Source organism: Trichechus manatus, unplaced genomic scaffold, assembly GCF_000243295.1.
Source record: "Trichechus manatus latirostris isolate Lorelei unplaced genomic scaffold, TriManLat1.0 scaffold00030, whole genome shotgun sequence".
NCBI lineage: Eukaryota > Metazoa > Chordata > Mammalia > Sirenia > Trichechidae > Trichechus > Trichechus manatus.
Window position 1 is genome coordinate 17,994,422 of NW_004443966.1, and position 18,402 is coordinate 18,012,823.

General features: G+C 42.5%; 1 protein-coding gene across 1 annotated transcript in view; it reads left to right on the forward strand.

Annotated features, from left to right (window-relative positions):
• Positions 1 to 12,554: 12,554 nt before the first annotated feature.
• Positions 12,555 to 18,402, forward strand: part of TMEM202 (transmembrane protein 202) — a 10,436-nt gene continuing 4,588 nt past the window's right edge. The window contains 2 exon segments of the mRNA XM_004374811.1: positions 12,555 to 12,635; positions 12,862 to 13,117. Of these exon segments, the coding sequence (XP_004374868.1) occupies positions 12,555 to 12,635; positions 12,862 to 13,117 (337 nt within the window).

Sequence of the window (18,402 nt, forward strand, 5' to 3'; positions counted from 1 at the left end):
CTAGCTTTTAAGACCCCAGACGCCACTCACCAAAGTAGGATGCAGAACATTTTCTTAATAAACTTTGTTATGCCAATTAAGCTAAATGTCCCTTGAAACCATGGTCCCCAGCCCCCCGCCCCTGCTACTCTGTCCCTCGAAGTTTCTGGCTGTATTCAGGAAATTGCATTTAGAGATTTTTGTTGAGAGACTATTCCAAGCATATTATTCCAATCATCCTATCTCTGACAAGTATATCAAACAATCAGAGAAGTAATGAGTAACCATTAAAAGTTTTTTAAAAATCACTATAATTCAAATAAATATTCAGAGGTTAGCATAGAGATAGTAGCAAAAATTTAAATGAATAAAGGTATTTAATAATACGAGTTCTTTAAATTAATATAAACAACTTTGCCATCAATTTTGACAATAGACGAATAACAAAATAATATACAGATAATATATTAGCATATATTTTATTTTCTATTTTTTCCTTTATAAAGGCAGCTTGTTAAATGAATAAAAACATAATTTTCATATCTATAGCTACTAATAAAATTAACTTACATACCAGAAAAAAAATTCACTGTCAGACAATGTGTCCAGATTTTTGATTAATAAAGTAAAGTCATTACTGTAGGTGCAGAGGGGAGAGAATGACTAATTTTGTTTGGGGAAATCTGTCGCACAGGAGGTGACCATTGAGCTGGCTCCCAAAGCATCAGTTAGCCAGGCAAGGATGGGGAGCATAGGCAAACACAGAGGTGTTAAAGAAGATGGCATAATGACCATAGGGTTTATGGGGATAGCAAAAGGAGAAAATGTGCCATGATTTTTTCACCTCCTTGCCCTCCAAAGCAGGGCCTCAAACCAGCTGAAACCAGTTCAGTCATGGCCGACAAAGGGAAACCAGAAGAGACCCGAATTGTTTTAAAATTTGGGTAATCCAGAACCATAACCAGAACGGGAAAAATTATCAGTCGGAGCCCTGGAATGGTAGACTCAGAAGTGGCATAGTGAGCCCTTTCAGGAGCCTGGTGCATGAGGCTGGATTATTACCAGGACTGAAGAAAGTGACACACATTTAAAAAGGTGCAGACTGGGCACTGCTGTTTCAGACCGCACAGAATCCAACAGGCAGGAGATTTGGTTGCTATGCATGTGTACACTGCCCTTGTTTTCTATGATGAAGATTAAGTTTCTAGCATGGCTTCCACCTGTAATTTTTCCCATTCCGGTTATAGTTCTGGGCCACCCAAATTTAAAAAATTCGAGTCTGTTGCAGTGTCACCTCCTCGGCCATGACTGAAGTGGGAACAACTGGTTCGAAGCCCTGCTCCAAAGTACTCCCTTCTCCCTAGAATACTTTTCCCACTTCCCACTCCTACCCTCTACCTAGAGGTCTAAAGCTAAATGATACCACCCTGGAAATCTTCTCTGACTCCTCAAACCTGAGTTAGATTGCCTTCTCTTGGATCACATAACCCTCTGAGTTTATCTATATCAGAGCATTTCTCTCTTAGTATTATAATTGCCTGTTCATTTGTCTGTCTTCTCCACAATAGTAAAAGCTCCTTAAAAGTAGATTCCGTGTTTACTGTTGTATTCCTAATTCCTGGCACAGTGTCTAACACATGGTAAATGCTCAATAAATATTTGTTAAATAACTGAATGAAGGGCCCTGAATATCTCTTCTCGTGCTTAAAATCTACTTATCCTTCATGTCTTAGCCTAGACCAGAGCTTCCCAACAGGTATGCTATAAAAGGAGTACAGGTGTGCTGAGACAGTATAAAAATGCTAAGGCAGTGTCAGACCTCTAACTTCACAATAGGGGAGGAGAATCCACATCAACATCAGCCCAAGGCTGATTCCTATAAGGTATAGGTCAAACACACCTCCACCCTGCAACCTTTTTACCAATTCTGACACCAGCCGTCCCTCCCATGGTACTCTTTACTTCTCTGCTGGGTTCAATAACTCATTGCAATGGCCTCACAGAACTCACAGACTATACTCACAGTTACGGGGTTTATCAGGGAAGTAAACCCAAAAAACCAAACCCACTGCCACTGAGTCGATTCCGAATCAGCAACCCCTACGGGCAGTAACAGGTTACAATTCAGGATCAAAAACAACTCTGGATACAGTTCTTTGGTCAGGACAGCTTCTCAGCCATGCCCACAGGCAGGCCTCTCTCCTGGCTCTCGGCCCCTCAGCCTGGCCTCCGCCCTGCTCAGGCAAGTGTTACAAAGCTCTTTATCTCTGCCAATAAGTGCCCTTAGGCACTCCACTCCACCAGTAAGCCTTAGCCTGAAGTCACTCAGGTCTCTAGGCACTCAGCTCTCTTGTTCTGTGGGTTGGCACATCCACTGTAGCTGCCTCACTTCGTGGGCTGGAAAGCCCACTGCACCATCTCACACTAGTCTTCTGGTTCTGCTGCCACTGTTTCTCTGCTGCTGCTTCTTGCTGTCTCTGGTGTTACAGTTCTCTCTGTCTCCTGGGTCACAGAGTTTCTCAGCACAGGGACCCCAGGTCCAAAGTACGTACTTCATTCCTTGCTGTTCTTCTTCATGGTAGTGAGGTCTCCTCCAGCCTCTGGAATTGGCTCATTTTAAGCCTAGTGTGACGGCAAAACTGACCAATCCCCTCATTAGGGTTCCATACACCTTATTTGCATGGTCCTACCCCTGCAAGGGTTCCATGCACCTTATTTGCATTATTAGTAGGCCATCCAATCCTGGTGGGCCACAAACACCTTATTTGCATAGTCCCACCCAATCAGTTTGTAGGAGTTATAAGATCATGCATGGCTACAAGGGCCATATTAAGTAATTCACTGCACCACAGACAGTGATCCTCTCAGCCCTTGGGGTGATCAGGCAGGGCCTGGGGCAGCTAGACATCCTGGTCAGTCATCTCCTGCCAAGAGCAGTCTCCTTCTATGTGTGCTGTGATGTGAAAAACTTTGGGAAGCGCTGGCTTTTATATCACCTTTTCTTGGATGTTTCCATATAATACCCTCCTTTTTTTTCCCCAGTTAACATTTTTGTATTGTGCTTTCAGTGAAAGTTTACAGCTCAAGTTAGTTTCTCATACGAAAATTTATACACATATTGTTATATGACACTAGTTGCAATCCCTATAATGTGACAGCACACTCCCCCTTTCCACCTCTGGTTTCCTGTGTCCATTCAGCCAGCTCCTATCCTTTCTGCCTTCTCATCCTGCCTCCTGACAGGAGCTGCCCATTTAGTCTCATGTATCTACTTGAACTAAGAAGCACTCTCTTCATGAGCATTATTTTATGTTTCATAGTCAAGTCTAATCTTTGCCTGAAGAGTTGGCTTCAGAAATAGTTTTAGTTCTGGGTTAACAGAATCTGGGGGCCATGTCTTCTGGGGTTCCTTTAGTCTCAGTCAGACCATTAAGTCTTGTCTTTTTACATAACACCCCTCTTTTAATCTTTTTATTTTTCTGCGTCCCCCACGTATCGCATGCTGAATTTGTTGTGTTAGTTACCATCAAGTTGGCTGTGACTCATGGCGACCTTGTATATAACAGAATGAAAGATTGTCTGGTCCTGTGTCATCATCATACTTATTGGTATGTTTGAGCCCACTGTTGTGACTATTGTGTCAACCCACCTCATTGAGGGTTTTCCTTGTTTTCGCTGACCCTCTGCTTTATTAAACATGATGTCATGTTTTAGTGACTGGTCTTTCCTGATGACGTGTCTGAAGTAAGCAAGCCAAAGTCTTGTTATCTTTGCTTTTAAGGAGCATTCTGGTTGTATTTCTTCTAATACTGATTTGTTTGTTCTTCTGGCAGTCCATGGTCTATTCACTGTTCTTTGCCAACACCACAATTCGAATACATCAATTCTTCTTCTGCCTTCTTTTTCAGAGTCCAGCTTTTGCATGCATATGAGGAGACTGTAAAGACCATGGCTTGGGTCAGGTACATCTCAGTCATCAGAGTGACATATTTTCTTTTTAAAATTTTGAAGAGGTCTTTTGCAACAGATTTGTCCATGCTGAATGAGTAGTATCTTATCCAGTTTTATCCTTACCGCCTAGGCCAGGACTCTGCCCACAGTAAGTGTTCAGCTAGTATTTGTTGAACGAATGTATGAATAAGGAAGCATTTAAGTTAAATTTTGAAAGACAGTCAGCATTTCAATGTGTAGAGGAAAAAGAGAGGTCCACCGAGAAGAATTACATCTGGAAGGAAAACTCTGTCTGCCTTGTTCACTTTAGGTTCCCCAGGTCCTAGAACAGTGTCTGGCACATTGTAGACAATGAGTATTTATTTGAATGAATAGAATTAAATGGCAAACAAACCTATGCAGAGATCTCTGGAAAATCTAGAGTAATACCAGGGGAACAAGCAATTCTGTTTGAGTAGAACAAACAGCACATGACGAGAAATACTGAGAAAAATAATGTTAGAAAAATAGATTGAAGCTGGGTCATGACATAAGGAAAGCAGGAAATTATTGAGCAATCTACTGTGTACCAGACATATATTATCTTATTTTATCTCTCACAACAGCTCTGTGCAATTGAATATTATCTACATTTTACAGAAGAGGAAACAGGCTCTGAGAATTAAAATAACTTGATGAAAACCCCATAGATAGTTGGTGGGACCAGTATTTGGATCCAGGTTTTCTGTGCCAAAGTCTTCTGCTTTTTACATCCATCACTTCCTTGAAAGCTAAGCTCAGGCTTTTATCGGGATTTTATTCTTGAGTCCGTGGGAAGCCAGTTAAATTATTTTAGATAAAGCATGACAAGGTCAGAGCTGAGATTCACTAAACTAATCTATTATCATGTGTGGAAGGGGTCAAATGGGGAAAGCTAGGGGCAGGGAGATTAGCTCTGAGGCTCTTGGCTAAGAGCCCTCTAAACAACCTGACCATCCCTGTGTGTTATAAAAACCAAAACCAAACCCACTGCTGTTGAGTTGATTCCAACTTATAGCAACTATAGGACAGAGTAGAACTGCTCCATAGGGTTTCCAAGGCTGTAAATTTTTATGGAAGTAGACTGCCACATCTTTCTTCCACAGAGCAGCTGGTGGGTTCAAACCACTGACCTTTTGGTTAGCAGTTGAACACTTTAACCACCGTGCCACTAGGGCTCCTTTCATGTGCTTTGGGACTCAGAAAATGTAGACCTGAATTCGCTTGGTGTTGATGGCTTCATTTCTCTTCTCTCACACTGGCAAGCCAGGCCAATAAGTCTTAAGCTTTGTTTAACTTGCCAAAATTTACTGGAAAGGAGATTGCCAAAATTGTGTGTTTTCCATGGCTCCCTTCAAACTCATCCCATTTCACATGGGGGCATCCATGCCTCTATCCTATTGCCTCCCACTCCTCCATTCCTATTCCCAATACAGCCTAGAAAACCCTATGGGGCAGTTCTAGTCTGATCAAGTCATCTTTGTATTTCAGAGCTGTCAATATTTTTATAATGCTGTCAGAATAAAATCCAGTGTTCTGGTCAAGGTCTTTTGCTTGCAAAGAATAGACAGACTCATGTTATTTCACAAAAAAAGGACGTCTACTGAAAGGAGATACAAGACAACCCAGAAAGACAGAAAACCGAGTTTCAGAAAGAGCAGGAATCAAGGGCCTAGCCACTCTCTCATCCCCCCTCATGTTCTTTAGTTTCTCTTTGAGCATCTGGTCAGTTTCCTCTTTGCTTGTCAGCTACCTCAACTTCCTTATAACCCCTACTCCCTCATGACTTGAGTGTTGTGCAATGCTCATAATGCCTGCTTCTGCCCTGACTCCACGTGCTTTTCCAGCCACAGGGCTTCTCATTCTTCTACCTTATATTTACGGAGACCCTATTGTTTGGAGCCCTGGCAGCTCAGTAGTTAAGAGTTCAGCTGCTAACCAAAAGGTCGGCAGTTCAAATCCACCAGCTGCTCCTTGGAAATCCTATGGGTCAGTTCTACTCTGTCATATAGGGTGGCTATGAGTCAGAATCAACTTGATGGTTTATGTATATAAAGCCAGTGCGTGTGCTAGTTATAAATCAGGTATTTACATATCAGGTCTCTTAAATGGTCCAGTTTCTTCTTCATCTGCATGATGATGGTGTTGGAATAAAAAATACGTAAGATTTCTTTCAGCTCTAAAATTCCATTTTGTTAAAAAAAATTAACACCCCTCAACGGTCAAATTTTGTATTAAGTTTCAAACCATTATTTTTGTAGTTGTATTGAACTGAAAGCCTTAAAGAGCAACTGACATAAAATGAAATGACAACTACCCCTTATTCCGTCTTCAGAGTACAGGTAGTCCCTGACTTACAATGTATTTGAGTTATGATGAACCACACTTACGACTGTCCTTTTTTTTTTTGTTTATGATTTGTGTATTTTTTGTATACATGTATTAAAACATACCCATAAGTTTATATATTATGTTTCCAATGCCCAAAGACAAATAAAGATCAGACTTATAAAGATACTGATAATAAAAGGCAATAATAATGAAAACTGAAAAATGAGGTATTCGATTTACGTCAGAACCGACTTAAGATGGAGTCGTCAGAGCAGAACCCGGTCGTAATACAGGGACTACCTGTATTTCCCCCCATAAAACTTCAGAGATATTTGTATCCATATATCCATAGAAGGCTAGTAGAGGAATAAGAACAACAATAATGATGGTTTGTATACAACTCTTGGCACTGGAGGATTTTAAGCCTTTTACAAATAAGGGACACAAAGTTCCACTCAATATGAAGAGTGAGTCCATATAAACCTTGGAAACCTTGTTAGTGCCATTTGACCACACTGGGTGATATCCTCACCAGCTTTGCCAGGAAGCATTCAGTAGGCATCTAGTAATTGGGCATGGTATTAAGTAAGGTACTCTAACAAAACAGCAAGAAGTAACAAGACGTTTTTACAAAGAAGAAAATGCTATTACAAGAGAATGTACACACACACACACACACACACACACACCCTGGTGGTACAGTGGTTAAGAGCTCGGCGGCTAGCAACTCCATGGGAGAAAGATGTGACAGTCTGCTTCCATGAAGATTTACTGCCTTGGAAACCCTATGGGGGCAGTTCTACTTTGTCCCATAAGGTCCCTATAAGTTGCAATCAACTCGACAGCAGTGGGTTTTTTTTTATGTATATATAAATGTATGTATATGTACATATATATATATGTCGTGTGTATGTGTATATTTATATGAAACTGGTAACACTGGTTGTCTTTGAAGAGGGATATTGGGTGGCTGAAAGGGTGAGAGGAAAACTTTCCCTTGTATATCCTTTTGTACCTCTTGAATTTTGTACCATGTAAATATATATATATATATGTAAAATCTATGCTGTTTCCTTTAATCCTCACAATAATGCCAGGAGGAAGGTATTGTTGGTATCCCTTTTACTAAGGGAGCTGTTTGATTAAGGCTCTTGCCCACTTTAAACTTACATCTAGATCAGATACAATTATAGAATAACATTAGAAATCCCATCCATTAATAGACCAACAGTTCAAGCAGCCCAGCCCAGGGCTCTGACATTGGAACTTTTAGACCAAAAGAGAGCAAATTTAGGAATATAGTTAGGACAGGTATGTGTGGGTTAAAGCCCTTTCAATTTAACCCACTGTGGGCTAGCATTACCATGGGCCTCACCTGGTCTCATAGGCCTGCGTGCCTAGAGCCTCAGTGCTGATGGGTTTTATGGAAGGGCTGCTCATTCTGGCCAAGCCCACAAAAATCATCCAAAATCCACTTAAGGGAGGGGGGACAATGATGAAACCTTATAACTGAGGATATCATTCCTTTACATAAAAGCATCCATTGCTCACTGGAATTCCCCTGTTGTTCCCACAAGACTTCCGCTCACTCCTTGCCTCCCTCATGTTCTCCTCCTGCCTGAGTCCTCCACAGGCCGGAGGAGAATGGGAGGGAGGCAAGGAGTACTTTCCTTCCTTGAGTAATAGGCTATAGCCTCCAGGAACCCTGGAGCACAGATTGCTGTGACTTTTCTCTCCTTTGGCCATCCACTAACACTTGGTTGCAGAACATGTTAGTGACGCATCACTGTGATACCAGTTTTAGAAATGCATGATTGCACTTATGCTAGGAGCAAAGTTAACATGTCTTGTTAGAAGTGCTTTTTGGAGCTTTCTCTTGGATCTCTTTTTTCATGTTTCAATTGATTATCCCTCTTAGAACTTCTCTCCCATGTAAGTGGTACACTAAATGCCTTGGGGCTTCCTGCCACTTGGGAGATGAAGAAAAGAGGCAGGGGGTGTCCCGAAGAAGGGGTCCTGGGGTGGGATGTAAAAACAAACAAACCAGTTGCCAACGAGTCTACTCTGACTTGCGAGATCCCATAGGTGTCAGAGTAGAACTTTGCTGCATAGGGTTTTCAATGGCAGATTTCTTGGAAGTAGATTGCCAGGCCTTTCTTCTGAGGTAGCTCTGGGTAGACTTGAACCTCCAACCTTTTGTTTAGCAGCTGAGAGCATTAACCGTTTGTACCATCCGGGACCTCTGGAGCAGGATGTAGCCTAGGCAAAAGAAGTCCTGTGTCTCCAGCGTGATGATGTCTATCTTACCAGTGTAGAATATTCGTTAGAGATTTGGGGTTAAGGTTGCAGCTCTAGTGTTCCTTGGCCTGGAGTGTCCTCTTTGTCTCTTTCCTTTAGGAACCTGGCAGAGTTGTAGCCATATTATGTGGTTAGTCAGAATTCATTGGCTTGAATATTCTGCTCCTGGCCTCATTATCCTGAATAAAGATAAACCATCTGTAAAATTCCACAGAGAATGAATTAAGCTCTAACAAAGATTTAGGGAGAAGCAAGAAGCACTACACTACTGAACTCAAATCAGTATATGCTGTTTGCAATGTATGTCTGAAAACTTTATTTAATCCCCTATTACAAACTTCTGCTTGAATTAAAACAACAAAACAACTTTCTCCCCTCACCCCTAAAAAGTACGGAGTACAGAGATCTGGGGAAAAAACTTGAGAATCATAAAAGTTTAGAGCTTGATGTGATATTAGCAAATATCTAGTTCACCTCTCTCATTGAAAATGAGGGAAGTGAGGGCTAGAGAGGTGAAGCGTTCCTCAAGACCAAGAATGGGATCTCATTCATAGTGGTACTTTCAGCACCTAGCATAGTGCCAAGTATACGTAGTAGGTGCTCAATAAATATTAATCAAATGAATAAATTCATTCCTTGTTGCACATAGCGCAGTTCTTTGCATGCAGTACGCACCCAAATAAATCTTTTAATAGAAAATATTTGACTAAGGTCATATACCAAGAGAATGGCAGGGTTGGAAAAGCCACCTGGGGCTAGGTCACTGGGTACTGGCCTCAAGCTCAGGAGTCCACATGACTCCCTCCACTTCAGATCAGCCAACCTGGGGCTGATCCCTAGCCACCTGGGGCTAGGTCAGTGGGTACTGGCTTCAAGCTAAGGAGTCCACATGTTGGGGGAATGATCTGCCTCTATGCCTCCCATCCAGACTGCCCAAGTAAAGGCCTTGGGCCCAGAGCATTCTTTGTTAAAGAGGCTGAGAATTGAGTTGCCTTCTCTCTCCCAGTTCCTTCTCCTTATCAGAGAAGCCTTCCTCCTGTTCTGAGCACACAGTAGCTTTCTCTGTCTCTTGCACAAGCTCAGGCACCACGGCCAACCCCACTTCTATATCTATTCCCAGTGGAGAGGGAATGGGCTCTCTAGTTCTACGGCACAAAAGGGGGAGCGGCACAAGAGAGAAAACGTGCCAGATTGTAAGAGTCAGCCTCAAGGCATGGACTGAAGGGGAAACAGGCTTTGTGAGGCCAAACACAGGTGCCTGCATGTGGTCTGCTAGTTCACTACAGTTTGCATTCTTATGTAAGCCCCTGGCATGGAGCTACTATTGTCCACCACCACTATAAAACCTCTGTCTTCCCATTACAGGGGGAGATCTGCTCTGGTACTGCTGCTGCCCAGGACTTGAACTTAGCCTTGTATGTAAGTCTCCCTAATATACTCCTTTGCTGCCACACTGGAATTGTCCGTCTCTTTCTTTGGTCTTTTGACACCCTCCATTTTTTGAGACAAATTTTAAGTTACTGGTTCATGCCTGGACACCACATGACTCCCTCCGTTTCAGATCAGCCAACCCCTTCTTTTATCCCTAGCCACCTGGGGCTAGGTCAGTGAGTACTGGCCTCAAGCACAGGAGTCCACGTGACTCCCTGCACTTCAGACTAGCTGGCTCCCCCTGCTCCTTTTGGTCCAATAATTTGCTGGAATGAATGAATAAATGTTTGTTTTGTCATATGCATCACAGACCCTGGAAAGTTTCCAGCTGGCCAGGATGTCTTACCTTTTGTCCTAGGTATGGCCTTGAAGCGTGAGAGTTGAACGGTGCCTGATCTGTTACTTTAATGGCTAGAGGGTTGCATCTCTTATCAAATCAGACATTGTTCACAAAATGAGTTGTTTTCCCATATTACATCAATATCATCTCTTTGGTAATGTGCTTATTTAGTGCTAGCAGTAAAGGGGTGACACATCCTCTTCATTTACATTGGTATTTCATCAGTCTCAGAGTGACCAGTGCCAAGGCCATGGTCAAGTAGGCTTGGAGAGACGTCAGGTTAAAAAATAAAATTAGTGTTTACTGAGCACTTGGTAAGTGCTCAGTATAGATAGTGTCAGTATAAAAAAATCAGTATCTCTCAGTAATAACTAGTATTTATAGAGCACTTATTAAGGCACTAGGCTAAAAATTTTATGTGTATTATCTCATCTAACCTTTACAATAATTCTGTGAGGTAGGAAGTATTACCATCTCAGTTTTAGAGACGAGGAAACTGAGGTTCAGTGAGGGTAAGGAAATTTGCCAAAGGAACCTAGCCGGGAAGTGTTGAAACCAACACTGAAACTAGGCCTGCCTACTCAAAGTCTACATCTAGCCCTCTAGCCATACATGTGTACTTAAAAGTCATGATGTCCAAGCCAGTTTGTTGCAGATGAGAAAGTATTTCCTGTAAACATACCAGTAGGGCTTATCAGCAATTGGAATTCCACAATTTAATTGCATAGCATGGCATAAAAGACTCTTTGTGATCTAGCCCTTGCCTATATCTCCAACCCCTCCCCTCAACCGTTACCTTTTATTTTACACTTAATAGAACCACACTGCTTCTAGTGCCCTGAGAACCTCATGCTGTCCATGGCTGCCTGCCTTGGAATGTACTATTCTCCTTGCCTCAAATGATCTTCCCCACCATGATTACCTGGCAAATTTACCTTACATCTTTGAGTAAACCTTTCCTAATTTTCCTCTGACAATATTAACCATTCTGTCTTCTGTATCAACCTCTGTACTTTGTATAAAAATTTATGGCTCACTCATTCATTCATTCTTCTTGCCAGCACTGGGAGACAGAATCAAATAACACTTTGGCAGAAGGAGGAGTATATGCTAAAGCATGGACATATACTAGATACTCTAGTAGTTCTCACCAGCTAAAATCAAGAATGAGTTTCAATAGGTCAGGGTGGGTGGGGAGAGAGTGTGTTGGAAGAAAAGTGTGATAGAGTATACTGGGTCAGCTCAAACTTCAGAATCAAAGTATATCTGTTTTGCGGGGGAGGGCGGGGGGAAAGAGCTGGTAATTTGTCTGGGCATTTATTTGAATCAGTGTTCATGCTGTGAAATAGGATGGCATTTGTCCAGCATCTTGGATTGGTTTTGAGCCCTTGTGAGGAGAGGAATTAGGACGAGAAGCTGAGAGAGCTATTTGAAAAGGAGACTTTGAGATAGTCTGGGCACAAATTGTGCTGCTATGGAGCCAGGGAGAGGCCACTCTCCTCACTTCTGCATTGAACTCAGCGCTGCTGCACTTTGTTGGAGAGTGGCAGCTTTCAGCACATTGACTGGTAGCCCCCTGGGCTGTGCATACTGGCATTTTCATAGTGGGCCCTATCAGCAGGGGCAGTGGCAGTGGTGTAGCACCCTTAAATGGCTTCATGAGTGGAGGGTATTGAAAAAATGGAACCAGAGCAAGAAAGGAAGAAAAGAGTGGATGCAGCATGAAGGACTATGGCTGACAGACTGGGTTCATAAGCCTACTGAGAAACACCAGAGCCTTTCCGCTTAGAGTTGGGGCAAAAGCATGACTCTGGGCTACTGAAACATATATGGCTTCAATTATAACCACGAGCTATTGAGTCCTGGAGATACCTGAGTTACACTTTTTTGTCTGCTATGAAGGAACTCTGTCTTATTCATCTTTAGTTGCAGGGCCTGACACAGAGCAACAGCTGACAGAATATTTTTGGATCCATTTGGTAAAGGAGTTGGGAATAGCCAGGGAAAGGTGGGTGGGGAGCATCCCACATACATGCACATGCTAAAAATGTGATCATTTTGTTCTGATCTGCCCAGATCTGAAATAAGAAACAGAAACTGGATTTGTGCCATGTCGTGGGTCCTGGCCCCTTTTGGTTCTGCCATCATGACTGAAGAAGTGCTGAGACAAATTCCGTGACAGTTAGGAAGTGAACTGGTTGCCAAGATGGAGAGGAGGGAAGATTTAATCTTGACCTTCTACAGTCCTGAGGTTCCCAAAATGGAGGGAAACCAGAACTACCAAAGGGTGAGTAGGTCAGATGGGAGGAGGAGGACTTACTTAAAGGTGAGGCTAGACAGTCTCCTAAGGACAGATGGAAAAGATGACTCTGAAAATTTTGTTTTTTGTAAAAGGGGTAGGGAAAGATACCCATAAATCAAACCCACATGGGGAAACAAGGTAGAGAAGAGTAGGAGACCCTGGGATTAGGGGTTATCTTTTTCTGTGGGCAATATTTCCCTCATCCTTGTAGCCTACCCTCCCCACCAACAAACATCTAAGCACCTCGATGTCACCCTAGAGGCGGCAGCAGCATGTGGATCAGACACACAACTACATCCGAATGTTCTGTGGCAGCCTCTGTGGTTTTGGTCTCCTAATCCTGATCTGCATGTCCCCAGTGAACTAGGTGCAGTTCCTGGTGATCAAGAATGGCTTTGAGCTCTATGCAGGACTCTGGACCTCATGCAACCATGAGCTGTGCTGGAGTCACACACCCCAGCCACCCTGTGAGTGCTAATAAATTAAATGCTGCAGGCCCCACCATCCTAGGACTTTCTACCACATCGGCCTTTCATCTTTCTTCCTCCAAAATCTTTTGGCCCTCTCCCCTCCAACCTCAGATTGGACCTCAGCCACATTGTGAATGTAGTCATTGTTTTCTTTGGTATCGTCCATGTACCCTTTCTCCGTCCTACCCCAGGTTGCTCCCTCTTTCCTGAATAATGAGTTGTTACTCTCTTTACTCTCTGGGAAGAATTCCTTTGTCATTTACAACGTGCTAACGTGAAATAAAGGAGCCCTGGTGGCACAGTGGTTAAAGTGCTCATTTGCTAACCAAAAGGTCAACAGTTCGAACCCACCAGCCGCTCTGTGGGAGAAAGATGTGGCAGTCGGCTTCCATAAAGATTTACAGCCTTGGAAACCCTATGGGGCAGTTCTATTCTGTCCTATAGGATCGCTATGAGTCAGAGTCAACTGGATGGCAGTGGGTTTGGTTTTTTGTTTTAAGGTGAAATAATGTGATTGACATTCTAATGTGGCTTGTAGAAACAGAAGAGAAGTGATTGATCATAGCTGGAAGATGAAGCAAAGTGTCTCGACCTCCTTGAGATTTAACTTTCAAGGTCAGCTTGTTCTTTTGCTAGCAGTAGAAGAGAACATAAATGCATGTCAGATATATAGTATAAAAAACAAATGCCAGCTATTTAGAGTTAATTATTTATGTTAAATATTTGTGATTTTAAATATATTTGAAAACGTAACAGAAAATATTTAAAAATAAGCTTCTAGGCTAGAAGAGATACATGCTCTAGTTTTTCAATAGGAACAAAGACTTAGAGGAAAGACATAACTACCCTAAACAGTTTTCCCATCACCCAGAAGATATACATTTAGACAGAGAAACAGGTATTGTAAAGAAAACATACATGAGCAAAGTGTTTATTTCTCCTTTTAGATAAGCAAGGGTCACAGATGATGGGGAGAGCACCAAGGTCCAATTGTAGTGTCAGTTATTTGGCCATGGGCTGTGGCATTTCCAGCTAGGGGGCAAGGTGCCAGAGGAGTACCTTGGGAAGAAACTGAAACCAAAGGCAGACTGGCAATTCAACTACATCTTCAACTAAAAAGAAAAACTAGAGAAAAGATTTGCAACAAATATGAAAGATAAAAGGTTAATGATTTTAATACACAAAAGGATATACAAATTATTAGAAAAAAAAATAATGACCCATACTAAATACAATTTTTTGTGAACAGAGATTTCATAAAACAGGAACTACAAACAGTAATAAGCATAGGAAAAATAATTTTAACCTCAATCAATCATTTAAAAAAAGGAAGATCAAATGAACAAAGAGATTCAATTTTTCAGCCATCAGATTAATAGAGATTTTTTTAAATGATAATGCATAAGGCTATACACACCCATATACACTGGGGACTATGTAAATTGGTATAACCAAAGCAATACGGTAATGTGTATCCAGAGACTTAAAAATGTTCATCTCCTTAGACTCAGTAATTCCATTTCTAAAAATTAATTCTAAGGAAATAATTAGAAATGGAGTAAAAGATTGAAGTATAAAGATTAAGCTGCAATGATATTTATGTAATTGGGTGTCCAGGCTAGAACTCAGGTCTTAAGATTATTACTTAATTCTTTAATGAGTTAGAATCTAGAAAAATTGTCACTTAAAACAGCAAATAGTTTATTTCTTGGAGCTTTGAGTTCACCTTTGAAGCAGACTGACAAAGCCAACTAAGTGAGTCCCTTCGGAACACAAGTATAAAGCAAGTATCCACCCTTTCTTCCAGTGTCAACTAATCCTACTTCTAGGGCCAGTAATTAGTTTGCCATACAGATCTCATAAGGAATCCCAAAAATGTAATCAGGATGTACAAGTCTCATCAGCCTGTGACAATTATATGTTATTATTGCCCAGACACATTATTGTCTAAATTCAAAGATTTCAAGCTCTTACTTACTGGACTTTAAGACTTTAGGGCCCTCTCCCCTTACCCCCAGTCATTTCTAAGAGTTCCAGACAGGCTATGCCAGGTGGGCTCAAGAAGGTGGGCTCACCTTTTTCTGTCCTGGACTCACTTCAGGCCATCCTGCCTCTGTCTCTGGCCTCACCTCGCTCCAGATGACTGGGGGCCTTGCTGCCATAGCCGTTGCTAACGGGATGAAGTGGGGGCAGGGTGAGAGCAGTAGAAAACACTATCTTTCACTTTACTACTAGGTGTCAAGTGTGAACAGACTCTTACCTTAATTCCCCACAGCATAGGTGGGAGCAGACTGTAAAGTAAAGGAATGTGTTGCCACAGAAAGCCATAAGTGTTTTGCAGCAGGTGAAGAAGAATCAAGATGCCGGACACTCCAGAGCTAGGATTCTGGAAATCACCACACAATAAACATTGTGAAGCTGTGTAGGGATGGAATGCTTTTTCCTGGTCCTCCAATTGAGTTACCAGGGCAGATTTCATAGCCTCTTCTCCACCATGCTAGGTTTCCACCCAGGATCTTTTCCATTCCAAAACCACCCTTTTGGGCACTTCCCCTGAGTCTGGGGAGGTTTTGCCTTGCCTTATGTGCCTGGAATAAAGGCATAATGGCAGGAGCATGGAGGCTTAGATTTGGCTTAATGAATGGGCTGATTCCCCAGCTTGTCTGCAGTAGCACCTTCTTCATTCCCCAATCAGTATCTACCTCTGCCACCCTACTCCATGTAGCTCCTTCATAGCTAAAAGGAGGAAGATCCTTACTCCTTTTGGAGCACTGCCTCCCTATCCTGGCTTTGATTTTTGCTGAAGGGCCTATTGTGTGAAAAGGAGAGCCCCACCACCAAACCCCTTTGGAATAACTGGGTACCAGGTGCTGTTGCTGTTGTGTGCCGTCAAATCGATTCTGGCTCATAACAACCCTATAGGACAGAGTAGAACTGCCCCATAGGGTTTCCTAGGCTGTAATCTTTATGGGAGCAGTTTCCCAGGTCTTTTCTCCCATGGAGCCGCTGGTGAGTTCAAACTGCCACCCTTTCAGTAAGCAGCCGAGTGCTTAACCATCGCACCACCAGGTACTTAGCTTTAATATGGCTGTCTTCTGTCCTCTGTTTCTTTCTTCTGATGTTATCTTGGCTTCCCCACCCTCTCCTTCCAGAGTGTCAACAGCCTTAGAGAAGAGCATCTAGTGCTAACCAAGTCTAGTTGTTCACTAGGGTCGGGTGGTTTATAGCCCTGCCCCTCTTACTTTCCAAAACTTCCCCAACAGTAGAAGGAGATCCTAACTGATGAGTTACCAAACGGTGAGTGCTATTTCACTGAGTTCTGAGGGGAGGCCACAGAAACACTGCTGCTTTCTGGTTGAGTAGTGCCCCCCTCCAGTCTTAATAGCTTTTAAATACTTCTTGATGGTGCTCTGAAGTGCAGAATCACTGGGTGGTCTGATCCTGAGAACCCAAGCAGAGATCTTGCCAAGCTTTTCAAATAGTTTGGGCTTCTTCCTCTCCAAATTTAAAGCGGCATCACCCCTCTTCCCAGGGTATTAGCTTCACTGCCTTCAGTGAACTGGGAGGCTTGCCTTGCTATTTCTGCAACATACTTTGGACATATTATCTGGAGGGACCAATCCCTGGAGAAGGACATCATGCTTGGTAAAGTAGAGGGTCAGCAAAAAAGAGGAAGACCCTCAATTAGATGAATTGACACAGTGGCTGCAACAATGGACTCAAACATAGCAATGATGTGAGGATGGCGCAGGACCGGGCAGTATTTCGTTCTCGTGTACATAGTGTCATTATGAATGAGAACCAAACACAACAGCATCTAACAACAACAAGCTCACATTGAAGTATATCATTGAGGAAAGCTTTGAAAACCTTTGGATACAGGTGACCCTGGTGGGTGTTCCTTTTATCTATGGCACTGCTCTCTTTGGTCCAATGCTGCTTACTGGAACTTACAAGCAAGGCCTTTTGTAACTTAGGTCTTAAGATCTTTGAAACTGATGGGATCTACGGTAAAAACTATCATTTAAAAGCTGAAATTGGTTTTGGTCTTATAGGTGATGGAGGCTTGAATTCAACTTTCGGGCCTTTATTTTGCTTAGATACATGAATATAAAACTATGAAGTTAATCAAATGGAGGTGTTTTTGGCTCTGAAGCTAAGTGTTCTGTTTGGTTATGTTATGTAACTTGTGTTTATGATTATGACTAGTAATACTTGGTTACTTTGGGGGCGGTTGAAGGGTTTAGATTCTTCTGTAGTACAAATCTTTAGTTGTTCCTCTGGAGTTGTGAGGGATCTTGTTTATGTAGTTTTCAGGCAATGAGAAGCTAAGACAGAGAAGACTGTAAGAAGAACTTGACGGTATAGTCTTCCCCGCATGGTAGAAGAGAGAATGTGTAAAGGAGCTGGGCTCGGTGTTTTAGATGGCGCTCTCTTGTGTTTTAAATATTGGAACCCATTTGAACTAGTGTAAGCTAAAGAATGAACTTACAAAGATTCAGTAGGATCTTATAGGCTCCCAAGGGCAAGAGTGAACTTACAAAGATTCAGTAGGATCTCATAGACTCCCAAGGGCAAGAAGTTGACTAGACCTCGCGGAAGGCTGAAATCTCAGAAGTAGAGACCTTCAGAAATCAAGCCAGTCAACCACTCAGTCTCTCTGGAGTTGTCACTCATCTTTGTTTATGCTTTGTTTTCTCTCTACAGTTCAGTTGTCATGTTTATTAATGTGCAAGTACCTGAAAGGTGACACCCCAGCCCAGCTTTACTTCTTCCTAGTTCAAGCAAGCCAAAGAGAAAATTAGCATCAATGAGTCCCGAATCTAAATTTCCAAGCTTAATAATCAAATTGGTCCAACTTGGGTCAGGTGCTCTTGCTTGCTATAATTAGCTAATGCCTGAGGGCTATAGGCAGGAGTCCAGGACTATAGACAAGGGTTACTAAGTCCTGTGGGCTGCTGTGGGCTAAATACCACAAAAGATGCCTCTTACAGGCAATAGATAAGTGGTATCTCGGGTGAAGGGTGAGACAGTACACAATACAGGAGAAACTAGCACAACCTGTACAAGGAAAGGTCATGGAGGCCCCATAGACACATCCAAGCGCCCTGAGGGACGGAGTTGCTGGGCGGAGGGCTGTGGGGACCATGGTCTCGGGGAACATCTAGCTCAATTGGCATGACACAGCTTGTAAAGACAATGCTCTACATTCTACCTTGGTGAGTAGTGTCTGGGGTCTTAAAAGCCTGTGAGCGGCCATCTAAGATACTCCACTGGTCTCA